Source organism: Puma concolor, chromosome E2, assembly GCF_028749965.1.
Source record: "Puma concolor isolate L17-30 chromosome E2, mPumCon1.1.hap2, whole genome shotgun sequence".
Classification (NCBI taxonomy): domain Eukaryota; kingdom Metazoa; phylum Chordata; class Mammalia; order Carnivora; family Felidae; genus Puma; species Puma concolor.
Window position 1 is genome coordinate 1,346,825 of NC_141681.1, and position 15,313 is coordinate 1,362,137.

General features: G+C 59.3%; 1 protein-coding gene across 23 annotated transcripts in view; it reads left to right on the top strand.

Annotated features, from left to right (window-relative positions):
* ANKRD11 (ankyrin repeat domain 11) overlaps nucleotides 1-15,313 on the top strand; it is a 181,286-nt gene that overhangs the window by 142,893 nt on the left and 23,080 nt on the right. For 22 of the 23 annotated variants that reach the window (XM_086688608.1, XM_086688610.1, XM_086688607.1 and 19 more), the window contains 2 exons: nucleotides 5,785-5,929; nucleotides 11,824-11,962. In XM_086688608.1, coding sequence (XP_086544734.1) covers nucleotides 5,843-5,929; nucleotides 11,824-11,962 — 226 coding nt within the window. In that variant the 5' untranslated portion in view covers nucleotides 5,785-5,842. Of the gene's footprint in view, nucleotides 1-5,784; nucleotides 5,930-5,958; nucleotides 6,528-11,823; nucleotides 11,963-15,313 lie in introns of those variants that run through there. The other variant, XM_086688620.1, reaches the window with a different exon arrangement.

Genomic DNA, 15,313 nt, shown 5'->3' on the forward strand with positions numbered 1-15,313 from the left:
TGGGCACGGTGCCTTTGTTTCGGGGAACAGGCCAGGGTCTCTCAGAAGACTCGCCCCGCTCCAGAAGCTCTTGAGTGCTTTCCTGAGTGGTCTCCGTGCCCCCCAACAGCCTGCGAAGCCAGAGCAGCTAGCTGCTTTTCAGCTGGGGGTGTGGGAAATGCCTGCATCCGGCAGCTCATCCTGTGCAGGGAGCCGTGCTCCCTTCACCCACATTCCCGCTGCTCTGCACACGTTTCCCGACGTACTGCTGCTCGGGTGCCAAGTGTCCAGTCCGTGTGTGTCCCAGAGTGCTGTGGGATGCCTGGTTCTGAGGAGGACCAGGCATCTTCTGACACTGGCACTTACGGCGTGTCTGAGTAGGGGTGGCCAGATTGCCTCCGGGGTCTGAGACTTGACGGCCATCCATTGGGTTATTTGGTTAGAAAGCCCCAGAGCCCAGGTTCAGGTAGCCTTGTAACTTGTTAGAAGGGAGGGCCCCCCCCCCCGCCCCAGCCACAAAAATTGCCCCCACTGTGATGGCTGTGTGGGGAGGGAGGTCCCAGCCTCTTCTTGGGTTAAGCAGTGGATGCCCAGCAGTGAGCAGGGAGGCCTGTGGCATTGTGGCGGCCTCTACCCTCAGAGAGGATCCATGGAAGAGGCGAGCTGAGCTTCTGACGTGTGGCACTGCCTGGCTTAGGAGAGGTCGTGGTGCTGATGAGACTTGCTGTGGTCTCACCGTGTCTGCATCCTTCCCTTTGAAGCCAAGGGAGAGGCGGACTGGTCATGGGGCTGTGGGATGGCACGGAGACCAGACAGCCTACGGGAGGGTTGGGATGACCAGGTAGATGGAAGAAGACTGCGTTTGAGACGATCTCAGCTAGCTTGTCATTGAAACACCAGGGAGGACTCGGGTCCCCTTGGCTCTCCAGGTTCCAGGCAGGTCCCGTGAGGCACAAGACAGGACGGTTGACCCAGTGCATCCAGCTCTCCCAGAAAATAAGCTGGAATGCGTCGGTGGCAAATCTGAGCCCTGGAGCTGACAACCCTTGTGAACCCGTGACGCCCCTTAAAGAAATGAGTCTAGTGTGCTGGGCTCCCAGGCCCGGAGGAAACTGGCCATCATGCTGGTCCTCACGCTTCTCACGAGTTCTGAATATTGAGGTGGTTGTAACCACGGTGGTGAGGCGGCCGAGGTGGTCTTGGCTGTCATCGTGCACAACGTCTTATGGAAAAGAAGACACAGTATCGGGGATGACACTGCTAACCAGCCAGGTGCGGGGGGGCGGGGGTTCCCAGATGTGGGGTGGTGCCCTGAGAACGGCGGCCTTCAGGACAAAGGCCCACTGCTGGGCACAGGACACTGCACTTGGCCAGGGGCTGGCACGAAATGTCCCTTGGGCCGTCGTGATGGGGTTTGGGCCCACAGTCACTCTGCGACAGATTGCATGGAATTAGCTGGATGCTCGCAAAATGAGATGTGAAAATTAGTAAAGGGAAATTTTATTTACAATGGAGTTGGGAGGCAAGCTGGGGGAGCTCTCGCGCCCAGCACTGGTTGTCACTTACAGACCCAACTTGCAGGCAGATTGCACTTTACTGTTTTACTACCCATCGGGAGGTCGGGAGGTTTCCTCCTCCCCCAGTAACAGTCCAGCCAATGAGGGACTGTCACAACTCACAGTTCAGCCAATGGAAGAGTGTCACAGGTCAGCCAATGGAGACAGTCACAGCCCAGCCAGTGAGAAGCTGCTATACCTCCAGCTCCCAGTTTACTCCAGTGGACTCTTAGTTTACAACAGCCCCACCCTCCCTCCCACCTTCTGCTATAAAAGAGCCTCCTCTGCTTCGTTCCCTCGAATTGCCTGTGGTTTTGCCCTGGCCTGTTAGTCCTGGTGGCCATTCTCTTATTCCAAAAGAAAGCCATTTTTACTAATAAGATAACTAGATGTTTCATTTAAAAGGTTTGCAGAAAATACCGGCAAGTGCCTTCTGGGAACGAGGACAGCTGCCTGTGGCAGAGGAGCCTGGGTCAGAGGAATTGGACCCAGTGACGTGCACCCAGGGCCTCGGTGTTCTCGTGTTCGTACTGGCTGCGCGAACCGTGACAGGCAGCCTTGGCGTGGTACTTAATAGCTTGCACGGTACTTTCGAGCCGCCGCGGGTGTGCCTTTGAGGGCCTCCGTGGAAGGCCTTCAGGTGACACTGGCTCAGCCTGTACTTCAGACACCATCTCTGTCCAGTCCCGGGAAGAGCTCTGTCCCAGCGATGCTGGGCATCTGCCTCAGAACTGGCCCATCTAGAACAGCACCCCAGGGCTCTCAGGACGCACAAGGACCTGAGAGCCTGGATGCGCCTGCTCACAACAAACTTCACTCCTTCCTCTTGCCTTGAGGCTTCTGGGGCTGTTTGGAAAGATAATTAGGCTTTGTGGGTTGGGGCATCTGTCGTGGAACTGTACTGTGTTCCCTCCCTGCTGCTCCGTGGCTGTCATGCTGTCCTTCCCAGGGAGGGCGAGTGGGAGGAGGGGAGGCAGGCCTTTCCGGGCAGGGGTCTCAAAACTCTGCTTTGAATAGAGACTGCTGAGCCAAGCCAGTGCGGGGACACAGAGTGAAGTCACTCGTTTAAAGAATGAAGTGGCCACCGTGCCCATCTCCTGGTGTAGACAGTGTGGAGTGGCCTGAGAGACCAGGGTTCAGACATCGTGGGGTCTGTGCTGTGGCCACTTGCTGGCCCGGGTGTTTCCCACGTGATCTCCATGGACTCGTGTTTCACACCCAAGAGCAGGAGGGTTGGACACCCTGTGACGACTGTGCTCGATTTCCCATCATGAGAGCAGGCAGGCAGGAACTTATAAAAATGCATATTCTGTGTAATCTTTAAATTTCTACTGAAACATTGCCGATGAGTCCCAGCAGCAGTCTTGGCGTCCGGCTCTGAGAGGTTACTCCTCATCTAGGCTGAGATGTTCTGGTTTTGTAGTGGAAAACTGGAGAGGAATGTCGAATTCACAGTTTCAAGCAGAGGAGAGGGAAAGTGCCGTTTTTGGCCCCAACCACTGGAGCGTGTGGATGGAAGCCCCCTTTCAGCCTGCTTTGCCTGCTGGGGGAGTAAGTGTCAGGAAATGAATCGAGGTGGTCAGCCTTGTCCCTCTGCCCCAAATCAATTTAGATGTCTTCTTAGGTCAGTTAAGTACCAAGAGGATACTTTGTGAGATCTGATCAGTTAAGTGGGGAACCAGAAGACATGGTGAATGACAGGTTAGTTTTCAGCACACGGGGAGCAGGAGGAACCAGGGAGTGGAGCTGCTGGTCACAGATGGCACTTCGGAAGCCACACTTCTTACCTGGTCAAGGCCATTAATTGCAGGCGAGCTAGTTACAAAAAACACTCATCCAAAATGGCAAAGCACAGAGGTGTGTCACTGAGAAAAAAAAGAGGAGATTAAACACTGCACGTGGTTTGTTGAAAAGGTTTTTTAAGAGCGCCTGGGTGGCTCAGGTCATGACCTCACAGTTTCGTGGGTTCAACACCCCCCGCCTCCCATGGGGCTCTGCACTGGCAGTCCACAGTCTGCTTGGGACTCTCTCTCTACCCCTCCCCTGCTCACGCTGTCTCTGTCTCTCTCAAAATAAATAAATAAACTTAAAAAAATAACACAATGTTTTCTCACTCTGATGATGAAAATGTAAAAAGTATAAAGAGGAAGACAGCGTGTATGCAGGGAGCAGACAGAAGGTCCAGAAGGGATGGAAGGGGCCCTGGTACGGTCAGGTCACACAGCCACGGGCAGACGCTGAAAGGAAGTTGATTGTACTCTCAGGTCCCAGAGGGAGCCCGCACAAGGCCACCAGGGAACAGGATGGCCAGGAGGCGTTCGATAGGAGCCAGGACGAGGTCTTTGCCAGAGCCTTTGCTGGGGTTTCTGCAGGGAAAGCAGGCAGACACGGTGGACAGCTTAGGACTGGCTAATCTGAATCCGGCTGTGGGCTGTGCACTGGTCTCCAGTTGCCTGGTGGCTGGCCTGCATGTGCTTGATAAGGGGGTGGCTGGTAGGTTTGTGTAGGAGAGGTTTGCTGTCTCTAAGAAAAGGCCAGCTGGCGGGGCGGGGGGACAGTCTCTCCCCAGGTAGCAAGGTTGTCTTGTGTTTTTGAACAGGTCAGAACATCAAAATACAGAAAATAAAAAGTATGATAAACAACACAGTGTGTGTCCTGGGAAGTGCAGGGGCTGGGCCTCAGGCCCTTGGGCGGGGTCTGGCTCGTTGGGCACAGATCTGGGCATCAAAGCCTTCTGGACATCTGGGGAACCGTGAGAACCCCCTCAGAGGCATCACATGGCTGCTTTCTGCTCATTTTATTTGGGAGAATTTGGAGAATTGAAGTCCGTGTGGTGCTTTCTGGAAAGCAAAAGGATTCTTGTCCCAACCTTCTGTCTGGGGCTGCGCGGGAAGGGGGCTGCGCGGGAAGGGGGCTGCGCGGGAAGGGGGCTGCGCGGGAAGGGGGCAGCGCGGGAAGGGGGCTGCGCGGGAAGGGGGCTGCGCGGGAAGGGGGCTGCGCGGGAAGGGGGCTGCGCGGGAAGGGGGCTGCGCGGGAAGGGGGCAGCGCGGGAAGGGGGCAGCGCGGGAAGGGGGCTGCGCGGGAAGGGGGCTGCGCGGGAAGGGGGCTGCGCGGGAAGGGGGCAGCGCGGGAAGGGGGCAGCGCGGGAAGGGGGCTGCGCGGGAAGGGGGCAGTGCGGGAAGGGGGCTGCGCGGGAAGGGGGCTGCGCGGGAAGGGGGCTGCGCGGGAAGGGGGCTGCGCGGGAAGGGGGCAGCGCGGGAAGGGGGCTGCGCGGGAAGGGGGCTGCGCGGGAAGGGGGCTGCGCGGGAAGGGGGCTGCGCGGGAAGGGGGCTGCGCGGGAAGGGGGCAGCGCGGGAAGGGGGCTGCGCGGGAAGGGGGCTGCGCGGGAAGGGGGCTGCGCGGGAAGGGGGCAGCGCGGGAAGGGGGCTGCGCGGGAAGGGGGCAGCGCGGGAAGGGGGCAGCGCGGGAAGGGGGCTGCGCGGGAAGGGGGCAGCGCGGGAAGGGGGCTGCGCGGGAAGGGGGCTGCGCGGGAAGGGGGCTGCGCGGGAAGGGGGCTGCGCGGGAAGGGGGCTGCGCGGGAAGGGGGCAGCGCGGGAAGGGGGCTGCGCGGGAAGGGGGCTGCGCGGGAAGGGGGCAGCGCGGGAAGGGGGCAGCGCGGGAAGGGGGCTGCGCGGGAAGGGGGCTGCGCGGGAAGGGGGCAGCGCGGGAAGGGGGCAGCGCGGGAAGGGGGCTGCGCGGGAAGGGGGCTGCGCGGGAAGGGGGCTGCGCGGGAAGGGGGCTGCGCGGGAAGGGGGCTGCGCGGGAAGGGGGCAGCGCGGGAAGGGGGCTGCGCGGGAAGGGGGCTGCGCGGGAAGGGGGCAGCGCGGGAAGGGGGCAGCGCGGGAAGGGGGCAGCGCGGGAAGGGGGCTGCGCGGGAAGGGGGCTGCGCGGGAAGGGGGCTGCGCGGGAAGGGGGCAGCGCGGGAAGGGGGCTGCGCGGGAAGGGGGCTGCGCGGGAAGGGGGCTGCGCGGGAAGGGGGCAGGTGAAGGGCCCCCAGAAGAACAGGGCCAACCTCTGCATCATGGAGTATACCTCCACTCCCTGGGCAGTCAGTCCTGAGGTCCCCTCCTGGGCACCTGTCCCCGCGTGGAGCACAGCCCATCAGAGCAGCACGTGACATTCAGTCCGTTCTGGGGCACGGACTTGAGATTGGCTGGGCCTTGTCTGCATTGACCCTGATTGACCCTCTGTGTTCTCTCTTTTGGAGCAGACGGTTGATGACGAAGCGATGGCGGTATAAATGAAGATCGGGTGAGGGGAGAAGAACGATGCCCAAGGGCGGGTGTTCTAGAACACCACAGCACGAAGACTTTTCCCTCAGCAACGACATGGTGGAGAAACAAACGGGGAAAAAGGTAACGCCTGAGCTGCCGTCCTCCTTGCTGGCTCCCCAGTGCTGGACACTCGCCTGCTCTGGCTGTCCGTCTGTCCCCGTTCCCTCTGCGGCCATGGTGAGACAGAGACCATCTGCTCTTGCCAAAGAGGACCTTGATCTTAAGGATGTGCTCACGACTCAGGGACCGAAGTTAAGCTTTAAATTTGATGTTTCTGTACACGTAACCGAGACGTGTGTCTCGTAGTGGAGATGATGTCATTTTGGCCTGTTTCTGGCTCTCGGGGCCACAGATGCCTGTCATGGCTTCGTTGAAACCAAGTCTGTCGTTCAGCCATCTTTGCCTTTTCCTGAGCAGAAACTCTGTGGGGTATGTGCTTTGACTTCCAGTTTGGCTCATTCTGCATGTGAATAGGAAAAGGCAGCATAACTCTAAATTCCCCTGTCGTAGAAGAGTGCTGTCAAGTCTGGGCTCCAGGTACCCCTGTCCTGCAGCCTGGGGTGCCACTTGTGAGTGTGGACTTGGAGTCGGAAGGAAGCAGGTGCAGGCCCTGCCGGGTGCTCTGTTTGTGACCGCGAGCACGTCTGCAGCAGGGACACCCGTGGCTGTGCTGTTGCAGGTGAGGTAAGGGCCGTGCTGCCTCGCCCGTGGCGCGGCACTGCCCTCGTCGCCACCTTCGGTCTTGACGTGTCCCTGTCTCCCTTGATGCCCGCATGACAGGCCATCTGCACGGTGGCCTGCGTGACTCTCGTCCCCGGTGCTGGTCTTCTGAGCTGCCTCCCTGCCCCGTCTGTCTCAGCACTTGGGTATGAACGGAGATCCTCTTGTCGGTGCACCTGCCGAGACGTCTCTGGTGGTGCCTGGTTGGGTGGGGTATGTCTTCCACGTGAGGACAGAGTGAGCAGAGCCGTGCGGCCCATTTGGTTTAGGTGCAACGTGGATCGGGTCATGAACATCGGCTTCGGTGCTCGTCAGGGTGGCCGGGCCTCTGAGGCCCTGGCGTCTGGGCATTTGTGGCTGCACATTCTCTCCCCCTTGTCCTGTCCCCCAGCACCCAGTGCAGTAATGGGTGGGAGCCACGGCATGGAGCTGTGGGCAGGCCGAGGCTTGCGCGTGGCCCGAGCTTGCATAGGAGAGGTGTGCGTGCCTGGGAGGCCTGTGGAGGGTCCGGGAGCAGCTCGTGATGGGCGTGCCCGCGAGGAGCTGGAGCCCGTGGGGACAGATGTGCGTGGGGGAGCTTGGTAACTCCCACTCTGGGACACTTTCGCCCCGAGTGGCCAGGTTGTCCTTGGTGGTCATGGTCCCCGGGTCTGCGTGTGGATTGCGTGGTCACAGGACAAGGGAGAGCCCCCGCGCAGCCCTACCCCGGCTGGCTCCTCCACGTGGGTGGGCAGCAGGGGCTCCAGACTGCTGTGTCCACCGGCCCGGTTCTCCGTGTGCACGGCCTGCCCAGAAGGACTCGCCAACCAAGGTGGTGCCAGAAAAGGTGTCCAGAGCTCAGCACCTGTCTTGAAGGGGCGGCTGTGTGGGCCTTGTGCCCTCCCGGCTGCCGTCTAACACAGGGCTTGCTCCAGGCCGGTGCGAGTCGCTTTCTTTTACGGGAGAACGCTCACTGGGCCGTAGGGGCCCGCTGTGGTCCGCAGGGGCAGCCCCTACGCATTTGCCACAGGAGATGTGTGAGTTTGGCTTTGTTATTTTCTGAAGTAAGGTAGCTTTGTACTTTTTTTTGCCCCTGTGCCAGCCAAGATAAACATTTTCTTAGCTCCTGTGGCGATCCCCGTCGTGCTAGCGAGGGAAGCCCAGCAAACTCGAGTGAGCTCCCTGCCGCAGCCCAGCTGCTCAGCAAGCTTCTGAAGCCACGTGTGCCCCGAGAGTCTTGTCAGAGCCGCTGCGCGTCTCAGGGGTGAGTCCCTGACCCTCTCTGGTTATGTGGCACGTGTTTGGTCTCCCTGCACGGCCAGTGAGGTGAGGAGTTGGGACCCAAGGACTGTCAGCGCTTCTGGTGAAATAGAGGTCATGTCTTCTAGTTCACTTTCAAAACCTGGGCTGAATCCCCATCCGGATCAGAATATGCAGCACTGTCACCGTCCTGGGAGGTCCCCAACGTGTGTCACCATGGAGGAGTCTCCCCCCCGGGGGGGCTTGTAAGAGGGACGAACTGGTCACTATCACGTCCGACTTAGAGGGCCTTCCCCGTAGCAGCCCCTCCCTGGCTCGCTGTGCGGTTGCCATGGACGAATGTCCAGCCACTTCCGGTCGCGTTCTGCCACCCAGGAGCACTCGGGCCGCTCCTGCGGGGGCGCGGCAGGTGATGGCGTGAGCGCGTGCACGCTGGTAGACCCGGTTTGGCAGTTTGTCAAGGTGATCGCCTCAGTTCTGCGCCCCAGACGCTGGGGAAGTTGAGGCCGGCCCCTGTCCCTGTCACACAGCTGGTTTGGCTCTCCTCTAGCCACCCGAGGGGGAGTGGGGGGGACCTTGCTGGTTCATCTGTGTCCCTCTCTGTGAGGGTACTCTCCTGTCCCTTCAGTCTGTGATTCACGTGGGGCCAATGTTTGCCACCTAAGGTGGGGGCCCAGTGTTCATTTCCTTCCCTGTGGGTGTTCACATGGTCACCGTCACTTACTGGAAAGCGTCCCTCCCCCGCCTTTGTCCTCTGCTCTTCCTTCTGAATCTTTGGCCCTTGGTCCACGACCCCCTCGAGCGGCTGCTAGAATTTTAGTCTGGTTGTTTGCAGTTCAGTCTGCCAGACTTTGTTGTTCTCCAGAATCGTCTTTGCTAATTTTGACCCTTTGCATTTCCATATACGTTCTGGAATAAGCCGGTTGATTTCCAAAGAAAGCCTGCTGGTATTTTGACAGGATCACTTTGAACGCAAAGATGGGTCCGGAGAGAATTGCCACATGAACAGTTTTTGCATTTTCTGACCCACCAACATGGGTGTTCCTCCATTTTTAGAAGTCTTCATTTTCTTCAGAAATGTGTTCCAATTGTGTGAAGGACTTAAACGTCTTTTGTTAGATTGTCTTGTGTATTTGATGTCTTTTGATAGTAACCTAAGTGATATTTTAACGTTATTTTCCAACTGTTGCTTGTCCATAAAAACCAGCTACTTTCCTGCATCTAGCAGCTCCTAATTCACCTATTAATTTGAATGGCTTGATTTTCACGCATATACTCATGACATCTTAAGACTAATACGTTGTTTTTGCTGAGGGAAAGTGGCGGGGACAGGATTGAGCCAAATCTGATTCCGGAGGAGATTGTGTCTGGATTCGGCGACTGAGCACAGGGGTCCCGTCTGCTCCCGGGAGCCGCTCCGCGAGGCTGTGTGTGCTGGTGCCTTTCTGACACTGGAACTTTCCGTTCGTGGCTGGGCTGGACTTGGTTTATCCATTTGCCCTCTGAGGGGCGGTTGTGAGGTTTCGTTTCTATTGTTTTGAGCAGGAGTGCTGCTCGTGAGCACAGGGCCTCTGTGCCTTGACGTTGTTTGGATTTCCCGCCAGCAACAGCTCTGCCGCGTTCTTGACAGCGTTTGATGCAGCCAGCCTCTCGTTTTATTATTTGTTTTAACTTTTCTTTATTCTGAGAGCTAGAGCAAGCACGAGTGGGGGAGGGGCGGAGGGAGAGGGGGAGAGAGAGTCCCAGCAAGGCCCCGAGCTGTCAGCACAGAGCCCAACATGAGGTTTGAACCCCCGAACCATGAGATCTTGACCTGACCCGAAGCCAGACTCAGCCCCTCCTGTTAGCTGCTCTGGTCGGGGCATTGGTACCTCCTCCTGGTTTTAGTTTGCATTATCCTAATGCAGAACATCTTCCCAAATGTGAGTTAGTTACGTGGATAGTTTCCTTTGCAAAGCGCACATTCAGATTTTTTGCTCATTTAGAAACAGTTGTTACGTTCTGCAGTAGTTGTGGTGATCCTTGCCCCTCCCTCTTAGAGGAGATACCCCCTTGTCGGCCGTCAGGTGTTGGGGACCTTGCGCCTGTGTGCCAAGAGCTCTTGTCGGGATCAGTGTTGTATTTTATCACAGGCCTTTTTGCAACTGTTGGGGCGGTCATATGATTTTCTTTATTTACATTGATTTCTTTTTAAGTTTGTTTATTTTGAGAGCGCATGAGTGAGTGTGCATGCGTGGCAAGCGGGGGGAGGGCCGAGGGACAGAGGGGGAGACAGAGAATAATCCCACGCAGGTCCCTTGGTGTCAGCGTGGAGCCTAACACAGGCTCGATCTCATGACCCTGGGATCATGACCTGAGCCGAAATCAAGAGTCTGATGACCGACTGAGCCACCCAGGCGCCCCACGTTATGCTGATTTTCGAAATTTCTTGCATTCCTGAATGCTTTGTGATTGCTATTATTTATATTATCTCTTTTATATATACCCGTAGGTCAGACTCGCCAGGAGTGTTCTTGGTGGGAAAGTGTTTTCACAGTTCGGGGGTTTTGCTGGTGGGTGTTCTTCGGTCAGGGCTAGGGGTGGCAGGGTGCAGGTCGTGAGGGGCATGTCTGTGCAGCCCCGTCTCCCAGGACCCCTTCCTCATCCCTGCCCTGGGCCCCTCTCTGCACTCCACGTGCCCTCGAAGCTGGCAGTGTGTTCCAGCAGCGGTGTCCCTGCTCATTTGAGGGTCTCCCGTTGACTGCCGTGGTTGGTAGATGCTAGCTGCTGAAGCCGGAGGGCTGTCAGGAGCGTGGGCCGTAGGGACCATGGCTGTGCTCAGTCCTGGCAGGTGGCGCCTCCCGGGAGCAGCCCCAAGGACCCCTGCTGCTGTGGGGGTGGCATGGGCGCGTGGCTGTGGCTGGACCACGTTTGCTAACAGCTTCCCCGGGGAAAATTGCAGGGAACCAGCTTCCCAGCGGGGAAGGGAGCCAGCTCTGCATGTCCCGCCCATGTCAGCCCTCTGCGTGCCCCTCGGAGCCTCTCGCTGTACTGTGGACGGGGCCGGGAGGCTGGGGGTGGTGCCGTGCCGCAAGCGCATGGGGCCAGCGTGTTGGCTAGAATTGTGGAGGACCCCACTGAGCTGTCCCCACCCAGGACGGTGTCATCAGCCAGGGTTCTGGGGGGTCCAGGGCTGTCAGCTACTGCAGCCGGCAGAGGGCCGGGGGGGATGGGGGGCTCCTGCCTCCGCTCGGTGCCGGGTCCATCACCACCCACCCTACCGCCACCTGCACTTTGGGATCGGGCTGCCCCACCCCTGCCCTCTGGGGCCCTAGGCACCTTCCGCTTCCACACGGGACCCGCTCATCCTGAGTGGGTGCTGTCTTTCTGCGGATGGCGGCCCCGGGGCAGGTTTGGTGCTGCCTCGCCCGTGTCGGCCCAGCCCGCTGGTCAGGACGGCGCTGGGATGCGGGCTTCGTGATCCTCACCGCGCAGCAAAGCCACCCCGAGACTAGAATAGGAAGGAGGTGATGGCAGCACGTCTCCCCCCTTCTCCCCTACAACCGCCACAGGGCTTTGGCCCGCAGGATCTGTCCCCGAGAGCCACCCCCTGGTGTCCTGGGCAGGGCCCTTCCGTGAAAGGAGGGGCGCGGCACCTGGGGGAGGCCCTGCGGGCAGAGGAGCTCAGAGTGGAAGACAGGACTCTCTGCCCGCCAGCACTGCCCGTTCACTGCCGGCTCTTTTCCTCCTTATTTAATGCCTCCCTGGGAAGGCCGCCCTGGAGGCAACTTGTGTCTCTCTGGTGTCCTGCTGAGAATGGTCCGGTTTCAGGGTGACCCGCGGGGCTGCCTGGGGCCAGAGGGAGGTGCAGGAAGCCGCGTGTGCGTGTGTGGGCCCGGCGGGCGGGAGGTGCTGCCGATTGTCCACACACGAGATCTGCTCGACTGGGCACGTGAACTGAAATCGTAGCAGATGTGAGGACTCTGAAAACTTAATCTGGGAATGACGTCTTATGAAAGTGTCGCTTTCTTTTCTAGGATAAAGATAAAGTTTCTCTGACCAAGACCCCAAAGCTGGACCGCAGCGATGGAGGGAAGGAGGTGAGGGAGCGAGCAACCAAGCGGAAGCTGCCCTTCACTGTGGGGGCCAATGGAGAGCAGAAGGACTCGGACACAGGTACAGGCGCTGCCCTCCCTCCCTGCTGACCACCCCCACCTGACTCTTCTCCTCCACAGAAAGTGTCCTGGCCTCCCTCCCTCCGGCGTCTCCTGACACTGGTCCCTGCCTGGGGTGGGCCGCCAGGACAGGGGCCCCCCCAGCCTCTCTGCACCCCTCGGCTTTGCACCAGGACTCTCTGAGGAGTTGTGCTAGAGGCCTGGGTGGGGTCCAGAGCGAGCTGCAAGGACATCTTCTCTGTTGTTGATGTTCGGGCTGACTCGGTGCGGACAGGAAAGGCTCACACGCAGGGAACCCCCCAGCAGGAGTGCCAGGCAGGAACACTCCCCCGGGCAGGCTCCTGGTATGTGCCCGGCTGTGACCATCAGCATGGGCTCCTCTGCCCTGAGGTCCCCGGGCCCCCCCCCCCCGGCTCTGTGCAGTCCCCCAAAGTCCTGTGTTGGAGAATGAGTGTGTTTTCCCTTAGGGCTACAAAAGCGCACAAATTAAACCCAGTTGTTTGAAATAGAAGCCAGAGGGAGCACTGAGAGGCAGCCAGAGTCAGTGCAGTTTTCCCGCGGGTGTGGCGGGGCCTGGGGTGCAGGGCAGGGCTGTGCACATGTGCGTGTGTGTGCATGTGTGTGTGCGTGCGCGTGCGTGTGTGTACGTGAACATGAGTCTGCACACAGCGTGCACTTCTGTCTCTGTATGTGTGTGTGCGCGGGGGGCTAATAACACTGGGCACACACACTTGAAAGTCAGTGCCTTCTTGAGCAGCTCTTGGGGCCCATGCTTTCTCCTGCCAGCCCAAGCTCCCTCTTCCTCTTGACCTCCGTGCTCAGGGGCCTGCCCAGCCTGCTGGTCATCTGACTGCTCTGTAGACATGTGAACCATTTGCAGGCACGGGCGAAAAAGGCCACACAGCACCCAGAGGGCCATCGAACCTGCGGTGAATTCAACCAGAGGGCAAGGAACAGAGGCCCCTGCCAGAAATGGGTGTGGATGGGGCTTCCTGCGTGTGAGGGTCCACGTCAGGTAGCGGGAAAGTGGGCAGGTCCTGAGACAAGATAAGCAGGCTAGAAAATGGGGAGAAACGGCAGAGGGAACAGCCTGGAAATGTGTGTTTGTGCCATGGCTTTTATTCACGAGGTCACAGGTCCCTGCCCCGCTTCCTCCTGTGCAGGAGCTCCCTGAGCATATGTCCAGTCATGTAAAAGCCAGAGGAGTGGGCTTGGTTTTGCCGGCAAGGATATTGAGGAAGGTTGTGAGCCCCCCAGGGGTCCTTCACGAGGGTTCGACATGGCCCACGGCTCCTGTGGCTGCGCTGGCACAGTGGGGACAGGGAGAGGCCCGCGGCTGCATGTGGGCGCCCTGGGCTCGCACACACTTCTGTGGCTCAGGCTCTAGGCCCAGAGGAAATGAGGGCAGTTAGCCCAGCCTGGATGTCCTCCCTCCTGTTTTTGGTGCCGATACCAGTCTTAGTGGCGGGGGGCCCGGGGTTGCTATTTGGTCGTTAGTTGTGTGGACGGTGGGGGTGTGAGGCTGGTGTCTGGCTTCCGGGATGTTCCTGTAAATGCCCCAGCAGCCTCGCTGTGAGTGAGGGGACCACTGTTAAGAGCTGCTTCCTGAGAGAACCTGCTGTCTGAGCTGCGCGTGCGCCTGGGTAGGCAGCTGCTCTCAGGCTGTCGGCTCTGCTCTGCTGGGGAGGACCTCTTGGCAGTTCCCGCTTCATCTTCCGCTGGCTTCTTGGGCTCCTGTGCTTCCGGCCTGCCTTCTGGATTCGTCTGTTGCTGGCCGGTGTTTCAGCGAGAGGCTGCCAGGTGGGTTCGCCTGAACCCACCTGGGTCCTCTGGGGCGTCCGGGAGACTCTCGGGGCGCGCAGGGAGTGCGCCCGTTGTTTCTCTGTGAGTTGTGGGTCCAGGTGAAGGCAGGGAAGGAGTCACCGTTGGGTAGAAAAAAAGCGAAGAACATTTAAAAAATAGAATTTCCTGGCCAAGGACCATGTTACAAAAATCTAAATACATATGAAATATGGTATTTGCCTTCCTGTTATGATCGTTTTGGGGGCCGGTTTTACATCGTCTACATCTGCTTTGTTAAGATAACACAGCTAGATTGTACAGTGAGAGGATTCTTCTGCGCATGTCGTGCAGGACTTGAATCGGGAGCCTGAAATTTCGAACTCGAATCTGTATGCGTCACACACAGGACTGGGAAGCGGGCTGCGGGGCCCCCGGCTGGCCCTGGAGGCCTCGGTCCCGTCTGCACCTCTGCCGAGCGGAGTGCCTGAGTCGGGTGCAGACTCTGAGAGCTGCACACCTCTGGCCAGGTGGCTCCCGGCCGCTGGGCTGTGCCTCCCCCACCGAGTCAGGAGGCAGAAGCCACGCGGGGAAAGACTGAAGGAGTGAACTGTGGGTGCCGAGTGACTGAGATTGGGGGACTCCAGTCCCCTCGGGGCCAGGCCGGGTCTGCTCGAGGTTCCCTGTATCCCCCCCACCCTGCCCAGCCCCCTGCTCCTGCTGTGTCCCTCCGGCGCCCTCTGCTGGGAAGATGCGGCCCTGCGCTCACCGGGAGGGGAGAGCTGCGGAAGGCTCCAGAACTCGGGGCCCTGAGCGACAAATAGCTTCCTCAGCTGTGCCCCCCAGGTGGGAAGAAGAGGCTGATGAGCCCCCTCCTAGGGACCACCGAGCCACCGGAGAGCATTGTCCTGGTTCCTCGACCCCCGTGAGGGGCCTCTGCAGTGCTTAGTCAGGCCTGGGGGCGGCCTGCCAAGAGCAATACGGCTCGTCTGCGGTGAAAGCTGGACACACTCTGCCTTCAAGCCAGACCGCCGCAGGTGCTTGGTCACTTTAGCTGCCCACAAGGCACCCCGGACAGCTCGTCCTTCCGGAGCCAGGTCTGTCTGGGCGCAGGAGGGACGGGCCGCGTGTGCTTGCCCAAAGCAGCCTGACGTCTTCTAGGAAAAAGAAGCTCGGAGACGGCCCCTCCCGTGGCTGCTGGGGAAGGCAGCCCGCCCCCTCCCCGCTGAACAGGAGGCGGAAGCCTCACGGGGTGGCCTCTCCCGGGCAGGTCGCCTGAGGCCCGCTGCCCAGTCTCCACTTGCGGTGTTGGTGATGAAATTCTACGATGTGTGCGCTTGCTTCACAGTATACTAATCTGTCTACTTTGTGTATGATTAAATTTCTCCTCAGCTTAAATCTGTAAGCAAATGTCTAGGCTCGTTTCCGTGCCCACCCACCCTCTTCAGCTTCTGCATGAGCCCACTGCTGTGTTGCAGTTTTCCGTCCTTTAGTGTGGACGTAAGCCCCGCTACTTCCTTCCCGAAGCCACTTCCTTCCCGAAGCCACCAAGGTGGGCCCTGCCCGTCCCCAG